The sequence below is a fragment of the Brassica napus genome, chromosome A7 (assembly GCF_020379485.1).
Source record: "Brassica napus cultivar Da-Ae chromosome A7, Da-Ae, whole genome shotgun sequence".
In the NCBI taxonomy this organism is placed as follows: domain Eukaryota; kingdom Viridiplantae; phylum Streptophyta; class Magnoliopsida; order Brassicales; family Brassicaceae; genus Brassica; species Brassica napus.
In genome coordinates, this window is record NC_063440.1 from 1,189,249 (window position 1) to 1,214,966 (window position 25,718).

At 31.0% G+C, this 25,718-nt stretch overlaps 3 protein-coding genes across 3 annotated transcripts in view; 1 reads left to right on the plus strand and 2 right to left on the minus strand.

The window, feature by feature from the left end:
* The window catches only part of LOC106357625 (subtilisin-like protease SBT2.5), a 12,139-nt gene extending 9,581 nt beyond the window's left edge, over positions 1 to 2,558 (plus strand). Inside the window, 7 exon segments of the mRNA XM_048737193.1 lie at positions 16 to 91; positions 167 to 239; positions 552 to 837; positions 909 to 1,234; positions 1,308 to 1,575; positions 1,646 to 1,927; positions 1,994 to 2,558. Of these exon segments, the coding sequence (XP_048593150.1) occupies positions 16 to 91; positions 167 to 239; positions 552 to 837; positions 909 to 1,234; positions 1,308 to 1,575; positions 1,646 to 1,927; positions 1,994 to 2,403 (1,721 nt within the window). The 3' untranslated portion in view covers positions 2,404 to 2,558.
* Positions 2,446 to 6,253, minus strand: LOC106354947 (glycosyltransferase BC10). The gene is made up of 10 exons (XM_013794982.3): positions 5,549 to 6,253; positions 5,090 to 5,188; positions 4,321 to 4,421; positions 4,161 to 4,232; positions 3,999 to 4,089; positions 3,419 to 3,499; positions 3,240 to 3,302; positions 3,018 to 3,140; positions 2,912 to 2,950; positions 2,446 to 2,806 (listed from the first exon to the last, which is right to left on the minus strand). The coding sequence occupies exons 1-10, from the start codon at positions 6,017 to 6,019 to the stop codon at positions 2,663 to 2,665; spliced, it is 1,284 nt and encodes a 427-aa protein (XP_013650436.2). The 5' UTR covers positions 6,020 to 6,253; the 3' UTR covers positions 2,446 to 2,662.
* Positions 6,254 to 13,926: 7,673 nt separating this feature from the next.
* On the minus strand, positions 13,927 to 24,539 carry LOC111199182 (cadmium/zinc-transporting ATPase HMA3-like). Its single transcript, XM_022688582.2, has 10 exons — positions 24,410 to 24,539; positions 23,822 to 24,049; positions 19,602 to 19,859; positions 17,860 to 17,957; positions 17,495 to 17,750; positions 17,279 to 17,416; positions 16,860 to 17,187; positions 16,568 to 16,770; positions 16,295 to 16,497; positions 13,927 to 16,209 (listed from the first exon to the last, which is right to left on the minus strand). The coding sequence occupies exons 2-10, from the start codon at positions 24,045 to 24,047 to the stop codon at positions 14,143 to 14,145; spliced, it is 3,777 nt and encodes a 1,258-aa protein (XP_022544303.2). The 5' UTR covers positions 24,048 to 24,049; positions 24,410 to 24,539; the 3' UTR covers positions 13,927 to 14,142.
* Between the last annotated feature and the right edge of the window lie 1,179 nt (positions 24,540 to 25,718).

Here is a 25,718-nt window from a genome sequence, read left to right on the forward strand (position 1 = left end):
TAGCAGCTATTGCAGCTGGGAATAACGGTATTCCATTGAGAATGCACGGTTATGAATTTGGAAATGCAAGTGGAATGGCTCCACGTGCTAGGTAGGTGGATAGATAGTGCAAAATGGTAGTTTTGTATCTTCTCTTTCACAAGCTAAAGGCTAATTTTTCTTTCAGGATTGCTGTTTACAAAGCTCTATACCGGCTTTTCGGAGGCTTTGTTGCTGATGTAGTTGCTGCAATTGATCAGGTAGAGTTAAAACTTACAAGTAGTTAGAAAGGAACATAGACTACATTTAACGTAGGAAATGATTTCTCCTGCTGCATATTCTTTATTGTATGGTTGTTATAGCAGATCATTTTCATGTAGTGATGCCTTAGTTGATACATGTTCAAAATGCGGTGGTTAGGCGTTTTATAGACCGATTTTTTGAATGCCTTGATTTATATTTTGAAAATTGGTTTAGCAAAATTATTTTGTTTAATATTTTTCCACCTAGGCACTGCATAGACCGACTTTTAGAACAGTGGTTTGATATTAACTAGAGATATTAATGAGCAGGCTGTTCATGATGGTGTTGATATCCTGAGCCTCTCCGTAGGTCCCAACAGTCCTCCAACAACTACCAAGACAACGTTCTTGAATCCATTCGATGCTACACTTCTTGGAGCTGTAAAAGCTGGCGTCTTCGTTGCTCAAGCTGCTGGAAACGGAGGTCCATTTCCAAAGACTTTGGTTTCTTATAGCCCTTGGATAATGACCGTCGCAGCTGCTATTGATGACCGTAGATACAAGAATCATCTCACCCTTGGAAATGGAAAAATGCTGGCAGGAATGGGATTATCACGTAAGAAACAAAAACCAAAATGTTATTTTACATTCCAAGTTATATGTTTTGATTGTGTGTTTCTTCTGCAGCATCAACACGGCCTCACAAGATGTACACTTTGGTTTCTGCAAATGATGTTCTGCTTGACTCGTCTGTTTCCAAGTATAATCCATCTGATTGTCAAAGACCAGAAGTCTTTAACAAGAAACTGGTTGAAGGAAAGATTCTTCTCTGTGGATATTCTTTCAACTTCGTTGTTGGTACAGCTTCCATCAAGAAAGTTGTTGCAACAGTGAAGCATCTCGGAGCTGCTGGTTTTGTTCTTGTTGTCGAAAACGTTTCTCCAGGAACAAAATTCGATCCTGTTCCTTCTGCTGTTCCAGGAATCCTTATTACAGATGTGTCTAAGTCAATGGTAAATGAGAGTTTTAATGTTTCACTTACTCTAATGTTGTCAGAATCTTAAACTCAGTTCTATGCATCTTTAGGATTTGATTGATTACTACAACGTTAGTACATCAAGAGACTGGACAGGGAGAGTTAAAAGCTTTAACGCTCAGGGAAGTATAGGAGATGGTTTAGCACCTGTTCTTCACAAATCATCACCTCAAGTGGCATTGTTCTCAGCTAGAGGACCCAACACCAAAGACTTTAGCTTTCAAGACGCTGATCTTCTTAAACCGGATATTCTTGCACCCGGTTATCTAATATGGGCTGCTTGGTGTCCTAATGGAACAGACGAGGCTAATTATGTTGGTACGTAAGCATTCAAAGTGCTGAAGGTTCTTTTGAAATAGAACTAAAGTTTCTTTGTGCTCTTGAGCAGGTGAAGGATTTGCGTTAATATCAGGAACAAGCATGGCTGCACCACACATAGCTGGGATAGCTGCGCTTGTGAAGCAGAAGCATCCTCGATGGAGCCCAGCTGCTATCAAATCAGCTTTGATGACAACCTCAAAAGTTGTAGATAGAGCAGGAAGGCTTCTCCAGGCACAGCATTATTCAGATACTGAAGCTGTAACGCTTGTTAAAGCCACTCCCTTTGATTACGGAAGCGGTCATGTCAATCCAAGTGCTGCTCTAGATCCTGGTCTTGTCTTTGATGCAGGTATTGTTGTTCCTCTGTGTTTTCATCAATGATGTACAAAGATCTCTGATGGATATTCTCTTGTAGGTTATGAGGACTATGTAGGATTCTTGTGCACAACACCGGGGATTGATGCACATGAGATAAGAAACTACACCAACACTCCTTGCAACTATGAGATGAAACATCCTTCAAACTTTAATGCACCATCGATCGCCATTTCTCACCTTGTGGGGACACAGACCGTAACAAGGAGAGTGAAGAATGTGGCAGAGGTTGAAGAAACATACACTATAACAGCTAGGATGCAGCCTTCTATAGCCATTGAAGTGAACCCTCCAGCAATGACTCTTAGACCTGGTGCTTCTAGAAGTTTCTCGGTCACTCTGACCGTGAGATCAGTTTCTGGAGTGTACAGCTTTGGAGAGGTGAAGTTGAAAGGTAGCAGAGGGCATAAAGTGAGGATTCCTGTGGTGGCTCTTGGACATAAGCGATGATGAACAACTGTTGTTGTGTTTGTAATATTATTTTTTCTGTAATATGCAGTCAGTAATAAGAATGTAGTTCTAGAGAGTTCTGTCTGAGAAATGGAAAATGCTTAATAGCAATTTGTAAAATTAGTTCTTGATATAGAACTACACTTTTAAAGCCAGTCAGATATATGATCAAATGAAAACCACCAAACACTTCCTATGCTTCTCAGGATCACAACAATATTTTCTGCTCTTTAAACGACTATGTAACGAGTTACATCTTCTAATGAGGTTTATGCAGTATACTTGTGTAGTTTGAGAAAAGATCGATCAGTTTATCAAGAGTATCTGCATGAAACTTCCTTCCGAAGAGATAACAAGGTCTTTTGATTCCATTCCACAAGCATTGTGTCCATGTTACTACACCCTGTGTTTGTAGACAACAAAATAAAAAAGAGAGGACTATAATCTCATCTAACGTTAAATTTATAGCTGATTACAAGTGGAGATTGACTCGTTTTAAAGCGCGTACCGTTCTGTCACTTGTTACGTGTGAAACTGTGTCAATGGACTGCAAATGAATCATAAGGTAGTCAGTGTATATTTTTAAGATACTATTATCAGTTTAGTGATAATACCATGAGGTTCTTCAGTAACTCGTGCGTGATGTCTTCGGGCATGTATGTTTTTGGATGCCACTTTTTCTCAGACCAATCAACATATGTCAGAGTCCAGTTAACAATGCCACCAGGATCAAGTATCTGATGAGAGATTTATTACACCAATGTATATATTATAGATAAATACAAAAGAATGGAACATTTTCTTTTTTTAGCTAAAGAGTCAGAACATATTCTCACATGGAAGAGTGTTGGTAGGTAATGTTCATCCGCAATGCAGTACTTGTTACTCTCTACAGCTGGCTGAAGAAAAATAAACAAAGACCTTTCTCATTTTGTCTAATAACCACTAGATATATATAATCGACAAAAGAAACTATGAAACATCTATTTTGATGGGAAGGTCGTTAATTACTCACTCCACAATAGTCCCGGAATTTTGAGTAGTATAAACTGTCTGCTGCAGTTATTATTGCATGCTGACGCTTCAAGGAGAACCACTACACAGATTGTTGAAACTCTCTCATGTTTAAGGTCTTTCTCATGCAGATATAGTGTGTAAAATTGATGATATTGGTTAGTCCTAGGTGTACAGTTCAGATCAGGTTTTTCGCTTTTTGATTCTTTTGGATATATATATATATATCCAAAATGAAACGTTCGAGTAATTATAAAATTTGGCTGTTTTGAGTTTCAGTTTGGTTTGAATATTAAGATTGAGAATCAGCTAATACTCCAGAAGATTTTGGATCCAATTCGATTTTTTGAACAATTTTAAATATTCAGGTAAAATATCATCTTTGAACAAGTATTGGATAATTTAGAATTTTTGGATAAAATATCAGATAATTTGGACTGATCAGATATAAAATATATAGGAGAGTTATATTATTTCAGTTAATAAATATTCAAGTAATTTGGGTTTTTTCGGGTAATATATGAATCCTTGTAATTTAGTGATCTTGCATGCATTTTGAGGATATGAAGATCAGTAATTACCTGTGAACCCTTTCTAAAATCTTCTTTTGGAATTTCCGGCAACATGTGATCCGTATGCCTGCCGGTTCCATGTCGACCAGGATCGTAAAAGCTGAAGAGTAAGCGAAAATTATATATTAGTAGAGAGATGCTGGCTACAGTTCTGATATTGCAGGACTTTACCAGTCAACATAGCTGACATTGCTGAACATCATATAGTTGTACATGTATTCAAAACTTCGAAGTGGCACACAACTACAATAGCAAGAAACACTTTCAAGTTGGTTACTTAGTGGAACCTCATAGTCAGTGAGAAGAGAAATAAATTTCTTTTGAGATTTACCTATCAGAGAGTAAAACAAATTGCTGATTCTCAGGATCTCTAAGAGCACTGGCCAACAAACGCCTTTCAGCATCAATCATTGATATTGTACCCCAGACCACCTTCAGAAAACATATAGTAAAATACAATGATTGACTCTGGTTATCAATTTATAAAGTTATTGTACTCTATGCCAGCTTTCAGACTTAGATTATAATAATTTATTAATTTATATAGTTGTTAATTTTTTAAAAATTATACATTTATATTAAAAGATAACATTTGATTTCACGATATTATATATTAATTAAACTTAAATTTAAATTTATCACTTCGTATTGATTATATGATATATATTTTATATATTTAAAATATGGATCATAGAACATAAATGCGTTTTAGATATAATTCAAGAAATTAACACAAAATTTAAATGAAAATAAAAGGTAGGGATGAATTTCATTTTAAACAAAAGATAAACAATAAATATTTTGGTTATGATTATATAAAATATATATATATATATATACTAATTCTTAATTTATTTTTGTAATGGGATCGTATTTTTACCTTTTTAGTTTTGTTATTTTATTATTTTGTTTAAATTTTATTATATTTTATATTGGTCTAGTTTGAAATTAGTTTTTGAAATGTTAATTTATAAAGTATCTTGTATGTGATTCTGTTACCACATAAAAATTAATACAAAAGCAAGAGAAGTTCATGATTGGTCATTCCAGACCATAGAGAGATGACATAATATGTACAGATATAGACATCAGAGACAGACCTCATCACTTGGAATATCACGGTTAATAAAGTAACGACTGGTGTGAACCGGCGTATCCTTTGATGCATGGATATACACAGATAATTTCCCCTCATGACCCTGTGTGTGGAGAAGAGATAAACGCATAGATACTGAATAATTTGAGCAAAAATCAAATAAACGCAGATATACTAAATAATTGCAATACGATGTATTATTCTAGACAAATACTTGGCGCTTTAAGATGATGATAATATAACTTTCTCAATTACCTAATTAGAATTAACAAACGAGACTCTGATACCATATTTATTTCACGATTATTTAAGTTTAAATTAATTACCGATACGTGAATTAAATCAAATATTTTATATATTAATGTTGGTCCGTTTAAACTTTTGACGTGGGATCTCAACACTTTTTATCATAAGTACCATAAGAAACATCTAACACAATATGCGGGGAAGAGATATAGTTTACCCGGAAAAAGAGATCCCATAACTTTTCAAAAGGCAATATACCCGGAGTTAAGAACATAAATGCAATCTTAGAAGTCTTTTTTATAACACGAGGGGAGCTCAAGACTTCCCTAGTCACTACACGAGCTGTGATCTCGTCATAAGAAAACTCCCTCGGCGAGGTTGGAAGCCAATCAGTAAACCCCTTGCAACCTTTAGACGAAAGCATATAACAAGCAGCTTTGCTGTGATGAGGGAACATGTAAGCACCAATTACAAACATTATTATCAACGAAACCACTGCAATGATCCATACTGGCTTCTCTGTACGAGCACGGTGACGAGCACCAGGCATATGACTTGTTCTGCCTAGACGCCACCCTCTAATGGCCTTCATCTCATAAACAAACTCAAACTCAAGTAGGAACAAGTTTATTCCACTTGCAGTTAGAACCGGTTGAAACCTAAAGTTACATTGAAAAACAAAACCCATTTTTGAATATCAAAACTATTCCATAGGAAACCACAGAGATACGGAGAACAAGCAAGACTACACATGATGCAATATTGAAAACTAATCAAGACTTATCCTTAAAAACTTTTTAAAGCGTCCCAACAAAACAAAACAAGAAGAATAACAATACAAATGCATCACACCAGATGTGTGAAATCTCCAAATTGACAACCTAGATGCTGATGAAGAGTATTCTTGTGACCCAAGAGATGATGTAATAACAAGGGAGGATGAATAAAGACTATTCTACTGTTATAAAATATAATTTTGTACTATTATGTATATTTATACTATTCTCTGTAGAACAAAAATGTTTCATATTTAGTAATTTTGTTTATTGCTCTTATTAACATTAATTTTGCTAGTTATAAATTAATAATTGATGAACTTTCTAATATTATAAAATACAATTTTTAATTGCATTTATTATATATTGAATTAAAAATAGATTTGTATCTCTTAAAGAAGTGAATAGTTTCATTGTTAAACAGCACCATATTCTATTTAGTCACATATGCAAACGAATGTTTGTGATATAACTCCAAAGATAAGTAGATTAATATCATAAATCAATTAGAAGCAAAAAATCTGGTGATTGCTAGATTTTAGAGATCCACTATAACTACCTTATATATTTTAAATGAGATTATATCTATAAACCAAAATATTCACTAACCATATATCAAGTGATGTGGTAATAAAGAAAAGTAATTACCAACACTAATATATTATTTTATATGATGTTGTTCCATTTTATACTATTAAAAGAGAAAAGTCTGTGGAAGCACCGTGGCCTAGTGGTCAAGGTTTAAAGGTTTCTACACCCAGGTCTGGGGTTCAAAGCCCAGATAACGCAAATTTTACAGGAAGAGGTCTGGGTTTCAATTCTCGGAGAAGGCGAATTATGCAGAAAATTAGAGAAAATGCTTACAAGAGATCTTCAGCATTGGCGCAAGGAGTACCGTCAGGAATGGATCTCATAGGGCTACTCAGGACGATGCAGTCAGACGTGAATCCTCATAAGGCAGGTAGAATTGTCGGCTCTAATATCGTCTATGTAATGTTTCTCATAATTTGTAATAGCATAATTAACCAGACAAAAAAAAAAGAGAAAAGTTCTAAAAAATCTACTTATAAATGGTTATTGGACCCTTTCATTAACTAACAATATTTTTAGTCTTACCATAATATTTGACTAACAATAAATCACCTAAATTTTTTCTAACAATAATTTATTAAACCACATTTGTACATGACAAAGTTATACAACATACCATATCATTTGCTACACAAAAATGATATAAGACATATAGATCCATACATGACTCATTTCACTCAATATAAATAAACTTTAATCCAATATAAATAAACTATATCAATCGTTAATCCAACAACTATGTAACATTAGACTACATCATTTCTATACTTTTGTTCTATATTATGAAAAAAATCATTCACTGTCTCATGTTAATATTCAATCTATACTATTAAATTTACCAAAATCCACCAAGTAAATCATAAAGTCTCACGGGTTCAACATATATAATTCTTATAAAATACACACAAAATATAATATTTGGACATAATTAGATATTTGGGCATCGACTCTTCTGGTCGGGTATGGATTGATTTCTTTCGGGTTTAGGTTTTCGGATCCTAAACATTTGGACATAACTAGGTATTTAAAAAATTTCGGTTCGGATTCGGATTGATTCCTTTGGAGTCCGGATCCATAATTTAAATACCTATAACTTTTGGGTATGTAACGGGTCCGAATTGGTTTAAGATTTTTAGAACTCGAAAAACACTTGAAGTACCCGAAAACCCAAAAATACTAAAAACACAAAAAATACATGAAAACACAAACAAGTACCTGAAAAAATATTTGAATTCCAAAAAAAAAAACAAAATTTTACATAAATCTGACCTAAGGAATGGAAGATACCTAAAAATATTTTCTAATACCCAAAATATTTATAAAAAATTAAAATTTTATGTGAAACTCGAAACTATAATAAAACACTTGGATCCGAAACTTAAGAAACTATTTATAATACTGAAAGCATATTCGAAATACCAAATACAAATATGAAATATCCAAATATAGCTAATATGCACAAACCATGTATTTTGGATACCCAATTGAGTCTCGGTTAAGACCCATAATCAAACAGAGACAGTGGGTTGAAGAAATAATCAAATATGTACTTTGCCCTGAACCCGGACCCAAACCACAACTATCTTTCCGGGTCGGCTTTGGTTAGTTTTTCGGATCCGATAAAATGTTCATGCTTAATAAAAAATTTATATAAAAATTTACATACAAAATCTTATATGAACTAATATATAAGTTATATCATTTTAAATAAATGTCCGTTTTCGATATAATGACTTTGTAACATAATAATGTATACCAATTCCAAAATACTAATTCAAAAACTTTGTTTACAATCCAAAGAAAAACCCGCGCTTTCTAAGCGCGGGTCAAAATCTAGTTTGTTATTATAGAGTAATCCCTTATATATTAAAAGAGAAACATTGTAATAAATACATTCACACTATAATAGACACGTGATAACTTCACAATGATTTGATAATAAATATGCTAACGCGTTCACACTATATTCATAAATGTGTTCACACTATGTATTTTGTGTTTTTTTAATATAAAACTCATATACATGGTTCCAATAAAACTTTGAATTTTTCGGTTCGAATAAAAATAGATAACAAATCAAAAGCCAAAAAATATATATATATATATATATATATATATATTTATATATATATATATTATTTTTGTTGTTTACGGATAAAGTTGAGCAAAATATTCATAAATTTTGATTCGATTCGTTATCTGTTTTGATTTGAACCAAAAAACCTGGATATCCGTAACTCTACGAAACAAATCAAATACTAAAATACAATATCCAAAAAAGAAGCAAATCACAAATACCAATATTTTTAAGAACATATATCTAATTTGATCTGTTATATGCATATATATACATATATGTAAAGAATTATATAAATATGTTATATATATTATACTTTATATCAGTTTTACAATATTTTTATGAATTAAATTTATTATATTAGGTACTAGAATTTTAAAAGTTAAATAATGTTGTATTTTTGTAATTAAATTTTATTATTAGAATTTTCAATTCTTTTTAAATTTTTATTTTATTTACGGATCAAATCAGATATTTTTTAAAATTCTAAAACATTTCGGATATTCGAGTCACCGAATATCTAAGTGGCTAAAGATCGAATCAACACGAATACTTCCAAATACCCATATATTTGATCTGTGTCCACCCCTATTTATGTATACAATTTTATTTTCTTTATATGAAAAATGACTAACGTCAAGAACTTTTTTTATTTTAAATTAGTTTTAATTTTATCTTTTATGTATTCTTTTGAGCAAAAATGTCATTTAATATTAATTAACAATATCTTTATATATTAATCAACTATTTTTATATACTTTTTAGATACACATACATGTGCACCTTGATGTGAGCATCTTGTAACTAAGTATTCACCACAACTGAAGTATCTAATTTTTTGAAAATTGAAATATTTTTTCTTAATGTTCTTTCACTACCAACCAAATTGTAGTGAAATGATTTGTCTTAATAATTTTATTTTATTTTATTTTTCTTAAACTATTATCTGTTTAGAAACTATAATATGATACTATTGGTTCGAAATGACGACTATCTAAAATTCATAATATGAAAATAAACAAATAATATTAATTTTTAGTTTTTACTGGAAAAACCAAAAAACAAATATTTTAACCGAATAAACTAAAATGAATATAAATTTAAAATAATAGTTATATTTTAGAAGATTAAAAAAAAAAACTTAAAACCGAACTATTATCCATATTAAACAGATTTAATGTCTTTTTATTCAAAATAACAAAACTAATAACCACATTCCGTGCAATGCGCGAGTTATTACCTAGTGATAGTATTAATTAACACGTAGCCTTGGCTACAAAGACATTAGAAACAATTAGAAAAAGTTATCTTTCACGAGTGATTTTCTTTCCATAAATAGATAGTTTCTTGAAAATCGGCCAAAATAGAAACTTCACCATATTTTTTGGTTTATCTTTTTATCTGAGCCGGTTATACAATTAATATGTAGCAGATTATAATGTTCTTATAATGATCACCCGTCCATTATTCTGTTTGGTCCAACTTAAAGAGAGGAATAAATAAATAGTTAGAATTTAGAAAATCATTCATGTAAACAAACAGTTAGAAGTATTCCAAGCTTACGATGTGTAAGAACACTTACACATTCATCTTTATGATCATTGTAAGGTTAGGAAGGTTAGAAGTGAGATTATTGTGGCTTAACCTAGCTATTCATCGAACGACGTTCCTAAATTGATCTTATATTATGTTTAACATACAGACATGCAAACATAATAATTGTGTACATGATATCCAACTTATTATTGATGCTTATATATTTTGTTTAGTGACGTAGGGAAAAATATTTTTTTCTAATGCGTCTTACCAAAAATAATTGTTTTATAAAGATAGATGTGAGTTTATTATATGTGAGGTTAATAAATTTTCCTAGAAAATAAAGGTTGGTCTAAGTTTGCAAACTTTTTCTAATGATAACACATCAGCAATAATAAGACTTAAGGGATTGACATCTCAGCAAGTCTAAAATTTAATTAATACAAAATTGAGGTTGAATTTAAAAAAAAAACCATCAACTAATATATACGAGATTTTAACAAGGCTTCACACATATTTTGGTTAAAATTAATACAGTTGCATGTTGTAATTTTTTTTAATAACTAACTAAGATTCCATACAGTTGCATGTTGAAACTTATCCTCTTATAACACTTGTTATGAAATATTTTATTAACAAAATAAAACTATGTAATGAAACTTTCTACCATTCGGTGACTATCGATATTTTAGGAATTACTCATTTATTAATTAGTCACCAAATATGTAATGAAACTTTAGTAATTAGGAATTACTTCTTTATTTCCAATTTTATTGGTCTCCAAATATATTAAGGAATAACAATATTCCAATAGAAAACGGATAACTATAAGACCATATAATTGAGAAAGAAAATATTATTTACATAAGAAATTTATTAGATACGAGAATTAAGTACCAATGATCATGGCAAGATAGATGAAAGCGGATGAAGGCAACGACGGAGGTATAAAAGATTCCACGACGAGAGAGATCACGAGCGTCACAACCTTCAAACCATTTTTTCTGCCGAATTCAAGTGCCACCGTCTCCGCGACTATTTTTGACACAACTATCATGTTAGGTTATGTATTTTCTGTGTATTTCATTTGCTTTATGCAACCTTGGATATGATGAAAATGTACAACTTTTGCATTTGCAGTTTTTATAATGGATTAGTTATCCTTAAGTGTTGTTGTAACATTTAAGAGTTAGTCCAATTAAGATGACTTCAAGCACCAGAAATACAAGTCATTATTCTTAATCTAAATTCAATCATTAGATGATGAATTAGTATCAAGTAACACAAGAATTCTATCTAATAGGAAACAGAAAACCCGTGGACATATGCATTTAATACAAAGTGATTAAGATCCAATCTAGAGTGTTCAAAATAATAATCAAACAAGTCCAATAAGTTTAGATACAATTAATAGACTAATTTTTTCCCAAGACAATAATTAGTTTGCAATCAATTATTAAACATCAAATATTTTCAATCAAACAAACATTAATCACAAGTCGAATAGCTTCTTAAGCATTCCTAGCATCAATTCTCATTGGCTAAGCAAGCAAAGAGCAATATCAATTTGATTTAGAGATTTCATCTCACACTTTTAATGTATAAAATATCTAGAGTCTAGATTTAGGGAGATCAATCCTAAACTAGCACTATGAACAAGAGATAAGTTTAGAACATGCAAGATCTAACACTAAACACTCTATATCTTCACTCAATCACTCTAATCACCCTAGCCCATAGATTCAAAATGAGTTTACTCACAAATCAACATGATAATACTTAAAACCATGGATGATTCAAAACTAATCATGTTTAGATAGCAAGATTTACTCAAAGAACACAAGAGAATGGAGAATGGAATTTAGGATACTCATATTCGTTTTTGAAAATGAACATAGATTGTTGTAGAAAATCATAACTGATTATTTAGTGAAACCGCTTTTAAAAATAAATATAGATAGTGGAAAACATCAGCAGATGCATAGGTGTTGATACTATCAAATTATCAATTTCATCTAATACTTAATTACACCCAACAAGCAAAACATATGAGACCAACCTTGGCTGTATCATGAAGGTGGCACTTACAAAAATTCAAAAATCCTAAACAAGTCCATCAATATGAAAAATACTTCGTTTAAATCATATGATGCATTATCCAAACTTGCAAAAATGTATCAAAGGGTCGATTACCTAAAAGCAACACTTTTGGATTATTAATAAAAGATGACCAAAAAACTGTTGAATAAGGACACTAGATATCTTTGTTTTTCCATGATAAGACTGGAAACATATATAAAATAGAAGTTAGTGATTTATATATATAACTGTTTATTATATTTTAGTGAATCATATATTTGAAATTTTTGTATCTAATAGTTGTTGTCTTTGGTTGATTAGACAAATAACCGATTTTTAACAAAATCAGTTATGAAAATATTTTAGTGGGGTTTTTAAGAAAAAATCATATATCAAAAAGAAAGAAAATTGTTTAGAAAAGTTTTGAATTTATAATATAATGTCCAAACCATATATATACTACAGATTTACTATCTATATACTATATTTTAAAATTGGATTAGTGGACTGTATATGAACTCAGTCTAGTAGTTTTAATAAAATAATCATATAACAATATGTTGATCGAATTCAAAAATATGCAACACTAATGAAAATGAAAATAAATTGGCTTTATAGTTTTTTTTAATATATGTTAGATTTATTCAAAAGAAAACTACTTTTGTACGACCAGTGTAAACTGTTTTTTGAGAAAGCGATAACTTAATTGTAACTCAAGTCTCTTATCTTATGGCAACCCACTTAAAGCTCATGTGTATGATTTATAGTTATTTCAGTGATGAATATTACTCATGATTAAATATGATTTATATTGGTTTTATAACCATAAGTATGTTACATTTGATATTATAAACTGAAAGTAATATGGTTTAGAAAATATATACCGGAAAATTGCATATGTGGAAGATTATAAAAATTGATTTTTTTGGTCGTTGACAATAGTAACGGGTTGTGTTTTGGTCGAATATATATAGTACAAGGTTCATTAATGAAGCTCTTAAGTTTTATTATGATGGAAATAAATAATAGGTCTATTAAAATCATGTTCTTCTAATTGACAGTTCAAAGAAAAAAATCAAATATAAAATATGTCATAACTTCTATTTAATAAGATAGATTATAGTGAAAATTTATTGTTTTAAAATTAAGCATTGACTTGCTAAGCAGTAAGCAAACATGTCAATATGTATGCCGGTCTAGAAGATAGCTGGATAAAACATTCCTATTGGTCTAGTTTTTGTATTGTAAGTGTTTCAGATATATAAATTTCAGAGCCGGCCTTGGCTTCGGGTGCATTTTGTATAAAACCACCATCTTCTAGTATCTTTGTCTGCTTGATACAAAATATGTTTGTTTGTTAATTCATATCCCTAATCTCATCAATCAATGAAGAATCATGGTTTGGCATGATTTGTTCTCTAGTCTAACAACTAAGCGAAAAGAGAAGACTTCTTCTAATGTTAAGACTCTAAGATCGATACCCAAGCTTGTATGGCAACTAAGCTTGTCTACATCTTCAATAAGAGACTAAGAAAATTAAAAGATAGAAGTACTGTAGGATTATTATCTGAAAACATAAAAAGACACAAGGATCCCTAGAATTTTCCTCATGAATCCCAGTTGCTAAATCTAGTCCTTGCTGAAAACAATAAAAACATGTTTTTATTTTCTCGACCACACTAGTTGAAGAGGAAAGGTGACGTGAATAGATGGATGCGTCTGAGATTCAAAGCTATTCAGTCACAGTCTCCATCAAGCAGCCCCCACATGGTGGTGATGGTGGTGGCCGTGGTGGTGGTGATGGTGATGATGCCTGTGGGTACAATATGCCTTGGCATAACTCCTGCAACAGCTTTTACCAATGTGACGCTTATCTTTTACCTTACATTTAGATCCACAAGCCTCTGGAGTCTTCACTTTGCAACAACTCTCTACCTTCTTCACTTGCAACACCAGATCATTAGGACTCGTGCAACAGCTTTGGCTAGGAACCTTCACCATCTCTCGCTCTTTGCTACCACTCTCCACCACATTCACCGAACTAGACGACCCTTCTTGCGTCAAACCAGTTCCACAGCAAGGGGATTTGCTAACAGGCTTCTCACTACAGATTTGTGTTACTTCTTTGCCACAGCATTCTCCTTTGCCCTTCTCAAGGTCAAATGCCTCTCGCACTTCTCCATCTGTGTTTCCACAACAAACCAACTTGAGATCAGTCTCTAGACAATCCTTCTGATGGCAGATTTGTCCCACTTCCTCCTTGTTTCCGCAACACCCTGACTCTTCCTCACATGCCAGAGTTATCTCTCCGGTTTGCTTTTCATCACCACAGCAAACAGACTTGCATTGTCCTTCACTCTTTATCTCAAGATCAAGTTTCTCTTTCACTTCTCCTCCTTCTATGCTACCACAACAAGCCAACTTGAGATCACAACTTACACCAGCTTCAATGTCTAGACTTGTCTCCTCATGGCAGCTTTGCTTCACTGTGGTCTTGTTCTCGCTGCTATCCAACCAGCAATCAAGACTACCTGTCTCTTCCTCAGCAGCCAGAGCTATCTCCTCGGTTTGTTTCACTGTCTCCTTAATCAGCACATCCTTCTCCAGAGAAGACGTTTCCTTAGCCTTCTCTTTAGTTCCACAACAGCTTGTCTTGCAAGTTTCACCAGCCTTCTTCTGCAGACCTTTCTCCAAATCAATTAACCCCTCCCCAAGAATCTGCATCTCTACATTTTTCTCTGCTTTCTCCTTGTCCTTAGTACAACAACCTGAACCACCTTTCTGTTTGAGGTCATTGTGGACATGAGTAGACTTCTTGCATGAGATTGATGAACCCATATCTCCATCTGGTTTCTTAGTCTTCTCACCGCAACAGCTATCTTTCACAACCACCTTCACATTCTCTTGCTTCTTATCACCACAACAACCACCAGAATGACCATGGTCAGAACGGGACTTACCACTTGGTTTTACCATCATCACCTTCTCTTGAGTCTTCTTATCACCACAGCAACCACCAGAGTGACCATGGTCAGAACTGGACTTACTACTTGGTTTCACCATCCCCACCTTCTCTTGAGTCTTCTTATCACCACAGCAACCACCAGAGTGACCATGGCCTGAACTGGACTTACTACTTGGTTTCACCATCATCACCTTCTCTTGAGTCTTCTTATCACCACAGCAACCACCAGCGTGATCATAGCCTGAACTGGACTTACTACTTGGTTTCTTCATCACCACCTTCTCTTGAGTTTTCTTGTCACCACAACATCCTGAGTTGCATTGACTCTTTGATAACAAGCCTGCTTCCAAGTCCACCTCTTCATCCGCCTCTCCTTCAAGTTTCTTACCATTCAACACAGAAGACCTGTAACACTTCTTGTTCTTGCTCTTGTCCTTCTCTCGCAGCAACAACATACTGTTGAGAATCACCAGCAGACAAGTCCCCACATCAACGAGCACCGCAGCCCAAATCAAAGGATGACCACAAATTGCCAAAATCAGTATTCCTACTTTGAAAATGATGGATATGAATACGTTTTGGACAACTTTGCGCCGAGCTCTTCTCGCTATCTTTATGGCCTGTGGTATCCTTCGGATATCATTTGACATTAGAATGATATCACCAGTCTGTGTTGCCAGCGCAGAGCCAGAGATCCCCATGGAGATACCAATATCAGCTGTGGCTAAGGCTGGTGCATCATTCACACCGTCTCCTACCATTGCAGTTGGTCCTTCTTTCTTGAACTCTTGTATGATTCTTGATTTGTCTTCTGGAAGTAGTTCTCCATGTACAACATCCAGAGCATTCCCTAGCTGTTTCATAAAAAAAAAAAAAAAAAAAAACATTTCAAGATTTATATAATTAGTTATAAAGAGATCTTGTTTTTAGTCTACTCACCTGTTCTTGAGCATCCATAGCTGCATCTTGATTATCTCCAGTTAGCATAGCGGTTTTGATTCCAAGATCTTTCAGTTCCTTCATCGCTTGAATAACACCTGATCTACATGCATCAGAGAGATTGAATACACCAGCTAGTCTTTCACCTACATAGATGTATCCAACGGTCTTTCCTCCTTTTGTATCAACTTCAATCTCTGGAACTGTCAAGAAGCAACATTCAAGTGGATCAGACACAACACATGTAACCAATGTTATGAACCTTCTTATTACCTGTTGAACACCTAGCTCTAGAAGCAATCCTTTTGTTCCCAATGTAGATATCATTCCCATCAATCTTCCCATAGATTCCTTCACCTGGAAAGAGCTGATAGTCCTCAACTTCTTCAGTCCTAGGCTCAACATCAACAGATTTTGCATAGTCCACAATTGTTGCTGCCATTGGATGACTTGACTTGCTTTCAACACTTGAAACCCTGAAACATTGTATACCAAAAAAATCTCAGTCATGAGTTATCTCATCAAACTTGTTTTTGAACAGAACATAGGCTTTGTCTTTTTTTACCAGTAAAGCAAGGTGCGTAGGCTTATGTCTCCATGAAGTGACTTGAAATCAACAACAATGAACTCTCCTCTGGTAATAGTCCCGGTTTTGTCGAAGGCAGTGATCTTGATCTTTGAGAGAGTGTCAAGATAATCAGCACTTTTGATCAGAAGCCCTGAAGTTGCTGCTTTAGTAAGTGCACAGAAAGTAGCAACTGGTGTAGAGAGGATAAGACCACATGGACAAGCACTGACTAACACAACTAGTGCTAAGTGGAACCAATGGTTTAGGTTGTGAACTTTCATTATGGCCGGAACAGCCGCTATGCAACCTGATATGAAGATGATTGCTGAAACAAACAAGAAACATAGACACGTCTCAAGTTACAGAAAGCAAGAACATAAAAATTTTTTTTGAAAAACAAGATAATTTTTCCAAACCTGGTGTATAGTACTGAGAACATTTGTCTATTAGCCTTTGAGATTTGGTTTTACTGCTCTGAGCTTCTTCTACGAGCTTAGCCATCTTGGTAACCACACAATCACTGGCTAATGCAGTTGTTTTCACACTTATATAACCTGCCAAAAACACAGTGGAGAAAGATACAAATATAAGGTCAGAGCTTAAAGCTTTTGTAGTTAAGAGGGTTACATTACCATTCAGATTGATGGTTCCAGCCCAAACCGTAGAATCTCTCTGTTTAGGCACGGGGAATGCTTCTCCTGTTAAGGTTTTCTCGTCTACTTCACAGTTTCCATCAACCACGATCCCATCAATAGGTATGGTTTCACCGGCTTTAACTGCTACAATTGTGTTAACCTTAACATCATCTACTTCAACTTCTTCTCCAGTCTCTGCTATTATTGCCTTCTGTGGAGCTAAGCTCATTAGAGACTGCATTACCGCGTTCGCCTGAAAGATTACAGATGACATGACAACTTCAGCTTTAGATCATCCTTACAAGAAAATCAAGAAAACTCACTACTGTTTTAGTAACATAATAAATGATCAGTTAACAAACCTTGTAGCTAGCTCTTGTTTCAAGCCACTCAGCTATGGTGAATAAGAAGACAACTGCTGCTGCCTCCATGTAATCTTGCATTGCAAGTGTTGCAGCCACTGTTTAATATAAGAAGCCCATACGACAAACAAAATCAAGATTCCACAAAAGATTTTACTTTGAATATTCATAAAAGCTTGCTTTGTACTGTATGGTTATTTGTTGACCGGGTCTCTTATACCGAGATTCCAGCAAAAAGTAACTATAAGACACTCAATGGCTAAGTCAACTTTAATATCAGTTCGAATTTCTTAATTAGTTTCTTCACTAGAAATGATTTTTAATTAATTATTTGTTGCTTTTTTTTTTGTTTTTCCTTGATACAAGTTCAAACTTAAAAAGTACCTTTTCTATTTTAGTGGTAGAAGATAAGCCAATAAAAACACTTTACATATTTCCTTCTATGGCACGTAATTGCAACTTTTATCAAATAAATAAAAATATATAAAAATGAATAAGTAACAGTCTAACAGATCTACAATCAAACGCATCATCTATTTACCTAAAAAATAACCAAAAAAATAATATATATAATGCTAAATTAAATTTAAAGAGCCAGAACAACTCAAAGATTGTTTTATAAAGCAAAGAAAATCGATCATGCAAATACGATTTCTGGTGCACAGCATACGGATATCACAAAACACAGGCGTGAAAAATGTCAAATAAACTCTTGTTAAAGAAAATGAGAAAGGCGTATCTTTTTTCTCCATATTTTCAAGACGCCTTTAATTATTGCGTTATCTACCACACCAACTTGCCGAGTTTGTCACATGTTCACTTTACCTATATCCAAAGAACATTTTTGATATTTTCTAGTATAACCTAATTCTCAAAATTTAGGTTACATAGAACTAAAATATAAAAAGTAGTTTTGTTTTGTTCTGTAGCTTACAACTTTAAGATTTTAACTATATAAAAGAAATACCAAAATACTACAATATCAATGGAGTAGTGTTCTATAAACTAAATATGGTAAGAAAAAATAATGAATACTTTTCTGAAAGGTTAAGTGGGTTAACAGAAAAGCAGTTTACATAATTTTCAAAGTACAATAAAAAAGGTTAAGTCAGAATTAAAAAAAAAAACTCGCTAAGCTCTAAGAAAACTAGATAAAACAATGCATATATACATGGATATATATATATACATAATATATAATAATATATATCTGCATTCTAAATTTATAATTTGTTGTGCATAATATTTCTATTGTAATATGTAGTCGTAGTTAAGCTTTAGGAGACATTAAGAGGCTTGGGTATCAGTTGATGTCATCACCCGAACAATCGAAAAAACTAGGCTAGGCGGTTAACTTAGAAAATGGTTTGAGGTTAACCCTACTTAGGGTCTAACCATATCCAGTATTCTTTACATTTTTTAACATTTAGCTCACATATAATTATTTTGTAAACGTCATCTACCATTATTTGATCAATAAATTTGAAATCTCATAAAAAATATGTAGTGGTAAGAAGTTATAATTTAAATAGGTCTACTATCAATTGAACTAAGTTTTTACTACGACCACAAATTGATAAGTTTTTCATTTTAACCAGTACTGCTATAGTATGAGCATATATATTAATTACGGCGAACCATTAAACTAACAAATCACTATCTTTAAACCTATGATGGTTACACGCCAATCTTGACTTGTGCGGTTAAAAAGAATTTATTAAAAAAATGAAAAGTAGAGTTACCAGTTATAATGATCAGGATGTTGATGTCGACCCTGCATCTTCTTATAGAAGCAACGGCTTTGGCAAGAATCGGATAAATACCGGCGGCCACGGCTGCGACAGCGAGCCATCGAAACGGCGAGTACAAAAATTTAAAGAAGGAGAGGAGGAGGAGTATGCCGGAAATCACCGCGAAAGGGCTTGGCCATTTGTTCTTGAAGCTGGTTTTACCGTCCACTTTCACGTTTGCTTCTAACCTAGCTTGGTTCAGTGCCTTAGCTGCACCACAATATTGTTTGTAATGAAGTCATTAAACAACTAAATAGTATATGTAAGAAATCTTTTTTTTAATAATAAATTTCGTGAGTGAAATAAATTATTATTTATGTTTAATATATATGGTTACGTAACGAGTATGATCCCACTAACAATAAAATATTCTGATAGAAAGATTTGGTAAATATCTCGACAGGCTTTTTCTGAAAGAAAAATTTCTGCATATATATGTTTTTGGAAAATCAAAATCTGTTTATGATGTCAGTTAGGTATATTGTTTATACCTTACACGCTTCATGTTGTATGTATGATTGAATCCCTTATATATTAATTGAGAAACATTTGAAAAGATGTAACCTCAATTTTGTATTAATTAAAAGAGGCCCCAATGCATAGGTGTCACTCAATTAGGTAGTCAATTACATTCAATTGAAAAATAAGTAGGTCCACATTCGATTTTTATATGTTGTTAGATATATAAGTTGGTCAAACTATATGATATAATGATATGATATGATATTTTCTTTCCTTAAATAAAACCTACGGAATTACCATAAATGACTAATATATATATGACAATTAATGAGTTTAATAATAAAGATTTGATAACAATGTATATCTCCTCCATCATTTTTGTTTAATTTTATATTATTAGAATAAATTAAACAATCAAATTAGCTATAAAAAGAAAATTTAGATTTTTTCGTATATGTTATATTTTGAATTTTTAAAAACGATAATAAATGACTAAAACTATTAAAATTATTATGTTAAAAATTAATGATCAATGGTTTAACATTTTTATTATAAGAAGATACACATGATTTTAAAACCATATGAGTAAAAAATATCATTTAATAATAAAATAAATATATATATATATATTAAACACTATATACCATAAGATTACATAAATATTTTAATATTAAAACTTTCAATGAATTTTCAAGAACATTTATAAATTATAAACTTATTAAAGATTTCAGATTGAAAATTTTGTTATCGATGATTTAAATATTTTGTTATAAAACGATATGAACGATCATAGAACCGTATGATTATAAATTCTTATTTAATAAATAACTATACAAAATATACTATTCCTAGAAAAATAGGTTGGTCTATCTTAACTTATATTACACTTTTTATTAAACTAACTATCGAATTGATAAATAACGTACCAAAAAATGTTTTGCACTTTCCTTAAATAAAAGCTACGAAATTACCTAATATGATTAACGTATATGTGAAAATTAATTATAATGAATAATAAATATTTGATAACAATTTTTGTATCTTAGTTCTTTTTTTTAATTTTATATTATTAAAATATATTTAAAAATCACATTAAATATATAATAAAAACATTTATAATTTTTCTTATATGTTATATTTTGAATTTTTCAAAACGTCTATAAATTATTAGAAATTTGAAGATCCCCACTCTGAAATTTTTGTGATCAATAGATTTTTTTTTGTCATAATAAGTTACAAATGATCATAAAATTGTATTAATATGAACTTTTATTTAATATTATAAGAAGATACACATTATTTTAAAACCATATGAGTAAAAAATATCATTTAATAATAAAACATATATATTTATATATATATATATAGATTATACTATATACCATAAGATTACATAAATATTTTAATATTAAAACTTTCAATGAATTTTCAAAAACATTTATAAATTATAAACTTATTAAAGATTTCACATTGAAAATTTTGTTATCGATGATTTAAATATTCAATTATAAAATGATATGAATGATCATAGAACTGTATGATTATAAATTCTCATTTAATAAATGACTATATAAAATATACTATTCTTAGAAAAATAGGTTGGTCCATCTTGACTTACATTATATTTTTTATTAAACTAACTATCGAATTGATAAATAATCTACCAAAATTTTTTTTGCACTTTCCTTAATTAGAATCTACGAAATTACCTAATATGATTAACGTATATATGAAAATTAATTATTATGAATAATAAATATTTAATAACAATTTTGGTATCTTAGTTGTTTTTTTTTAATTTTATATTATTGAAAGATATTAAAAAATCACATTAAATATATAATAAAAACATTTATATTTTTTCTTATATGTTATATTTGAATTTTTTAAAACGTCTATATATTATTAGAAATTTGAATATTCCCACTCTGAAAATTTTGTGATCAATAAATTATTTTTTTGTTATAATAAGTTACAAATGATCATAAAATATAACGCATATGAATTTTTATTTAATAAATATTCAAACTAAATAATATATATATATATATATATATATATATATATATATATACACTAATGATTTAAAGCAACAAGATTGGCTGATCAATTTAGTCGTCCAGTTGAAATCTTTCAAAAGTATGTGAAAGACTAAAATCAAAGTACATATGAATTTAGAATAGTAGTTATATTTTACTAACCAAATACCGAAAAAACCGAACCGAACCGAAACCAATCCGATATCCGGATTTAACACCCGTAATCCAAATGAAGCCAAACTATTGTTTCATTCTTCATAATATAATAAAAATAATAATTTAATCCCGCGCAAGGCGCGGATCTTATCCTAGTTATATATAAAGTGCAAAGAGTAGATTATATGCACATAGAAGCTACGCTCAAAATTGTATAGAAGCTTCAATTTTCAGTTTCTTAGTTTTTAAATACTAATTAGTACTCTTAGATGAACGAAACTGGGGGTTAGATCAATTGTACGTATTCCATGGTTAAATGGCGTTCGTGTAGACTATTTTCAGTTGGTCTAGGCAGAAACAGAAATCCGTAAATATCGTTAGGCTAGAAAATATATTTACCCCCAAAAATGTAAAAACTAACAATGGGACTTATCAAAGCAAAGCTTTTTAAAACAAAAGCATTTCATCATTTCGTAAATGATGTAAATATGGAACTTAATTTTCTTTGAACATAACAATATTGGAACTTAAATATAAGCAAGAATTTAAAATTAATTTTGGTAAAAACTAAACTATTAATCTAACCTTATGAATGTCAATCTTTTTTTTTCAGGGTCATTGTTTTTCTTTTTTAGTAATTTCTAACAATTTTCTTCTAGATTTTAGTTTATTTTAAAATTTTGAAGACTTATTTGTTTAGTTGTAGGTTATATAGTTCTTTTAAAACATGATTTATAAGTAAGTTGTATTTTTATAAAAAGATTTTTATTTATTAAATATAATAACTAAAAACTAAGAAAAATACATGAAATTTTCTTTCAACATAACAATATTGGAACTTAAATATAAGCAAGCATTTAAAATTAATTTTGGTAAAAAACTATTAATCTAACCCTTATGAATGTCAATCTTTTTTTCAGGGTCATTGCTTTTCTTTTTAGTAATTTCTAACAATTTTCTTCTAGATTTTAGTTTATTTTAAAATATTCAAGGGTTATTTGTTTAGTTGTAGGTTATATAGTTCTTTTAAAACATGATTTATAAGTAAGTTGTATAATTATAAAATATTTTTATTTATTAAATATAATAACTAAAAACTAAGAAAAATACATGAAAATTTTATTTAGTTAGATATTGATTGATAGTCAATATTTGCAAAAAACCCCAAATAATAGGGCTACTAGTTTTTCACTAGATTTGGTAAAAGCTTCAAAAAAATGAATTCACTAGTTTTTGGGAAAACTAGTTCCCCTAAAATCACGAACAAGCAAAATAAATCTTGAATAGGTAAACTCTTAATAAATGTTTTGAAAGGCAAATTAAGCTTTTGCGATAGAATTGTTCAGTTTCAGATCACATAAGAAAGTAAATTAAAAGTGGCGTTTGCGTATCAAACCACCCACGCGTAACTAACTTTAAAAACAGAAAACGAAGTGTGATCTTTTGCGTGGGAAAATAACAAAAAAAGAATTAATATAATTAAGAGCAAATAAAATGATTATATTTATGCTTTACCAATTTGGGACGGAGAGATGAGGAGGCTGTCGTGAACTACGATCACCGTTCTAGTCGGAACGATAACGGAATATTCTTTGATGCCCTCCAGAGACTTGAGAATATTCTCGATAATTGGAACCTCCGACGGACAACAGATTCCCAACACATCGAAGTAACTTTTCTGCCACTTCTTCTTTGTCTTTTTGTTTTCTTCTTTCTTATTGTCCTCGTTCTGTAACGCCATTTCTGTATCACAGTTATTTAAAATTTTAGAAAGAATATGTATGGGTTTATGGCTACTTTTCACTCTTTTTAAGAGGAAAAGAAAGAAGAAAACAAGAAACTTTTCAGCGAGGATGCATAATTGCATATAACGTGTTGGATAAAGTGTTATTTCAATATCTGTATTGTTATTTCTGTTTAAAACTGTTTACTTTATAGAAAAGGTGGAAAATGAAAGTCGAGAACAAGCGAAAATATTATGAAACTCTCAATGCTTAATTCGGATTATACGAAAATATTCCATTAAGAGGATGAATAAATAAGAATCAGATTTCGCTTTGTCATGAACTCGATGTGATGAATTAAGAAGATAAAGAATATTACCGGAGAAGGGACGAGAGATAGTAGCAAAGAGAGAAGAGCCCAAGAAGAAGATTTTAGAGATGGAGTGAAAGAGGGTACTGGAACGTAGATACGCTAGTTGTTTATATATAGGTAGATACGTAAGAATGTTAAATGGAATCTCATTGGTTGATTTTCTTTTATCTTTTTAAAATTATAAGATTTCTTATTAATATAAAATATCTTTATACTGCACTTTTTATTAATTCATTTCACCAACAAAAATAACTTTAGTCAGGTTTTAATGATCTAGAATGGGTTCTTTTACTTGTTTTTAGGTGGTTCTAACAGTAAATAAATTAGTTTTTTATTTTATTTTCCGAAATTACCGAAAAAGTTCAAAAATACCTCAGGGAAAATCTTTTTTTATATACAAACCACGGTGTTTTAAAAGGTTAAGAAATCGGTACAAAATGATCTAAGAATCAGATCTCAACACTTAAGATCATGTTCGTCTTTATTGATAAAAATAACTGCCTCTTCATATATTTGTGGGATTTTGGATTTTGTTCAAAAATGTGAATGGTCTTTATAAATTATAATAATTTTTTGTTTGTAAATATCGTAAGCTGTTCTTCGTTTTGTATATATATACTCCGTCCTAATTGATAGGCCAGCTCCAGTTTTTAATATAGTTTGTTTTTGGTCTAAGTTTTCAATATATTTCGTTGTGTTTTTAATAATTTTCAGTATTGGCAATTATAGTTTTATTTCTAAATCGTTTAATAATTTTTAGTATTGAAATTATATTTTATTTCTTAATCGCTTAAGGAACTTCTTAAAGCTAAAATAGATGGCTCATTTAACAGTAAAAGGAACTTAATTCTTTTCAAATTTGAACTGATAACAAGATTTCAATATTTTAAGATTTGAAACTAGCTTAATCACAAAAAATATTTTTTGCGTGCATATGACTTTGTTTTGTATATTAAGGGCATAACTAGTTTTTCCGCTACCATCCGCAAACGCAGCTTTGCGGTTTGTAGCGGTGGTTGGCGTTTTGCAACAATCACTCAAACCACTCTAAATTGCTTCAAACCGCTCTTAACTTTTTAAATTTAAAAGCCGGTTCTAACTAGCTTTTGCGGTTGCGGGCGATTGCGGAAAGGTAATTTTTTCTTTCTAAAAACAATATAAATACAAAAATAAAAATAAAAATAAAAATTTTAAACTGAAATAATAGAAATACTAAAATATATATATTTTATATTATAAATTTTAAAAATATTTTCAATAATTTTTTTATTTAAAAAATATAATTTAAAAACATAATTTTATATTCATCATAATA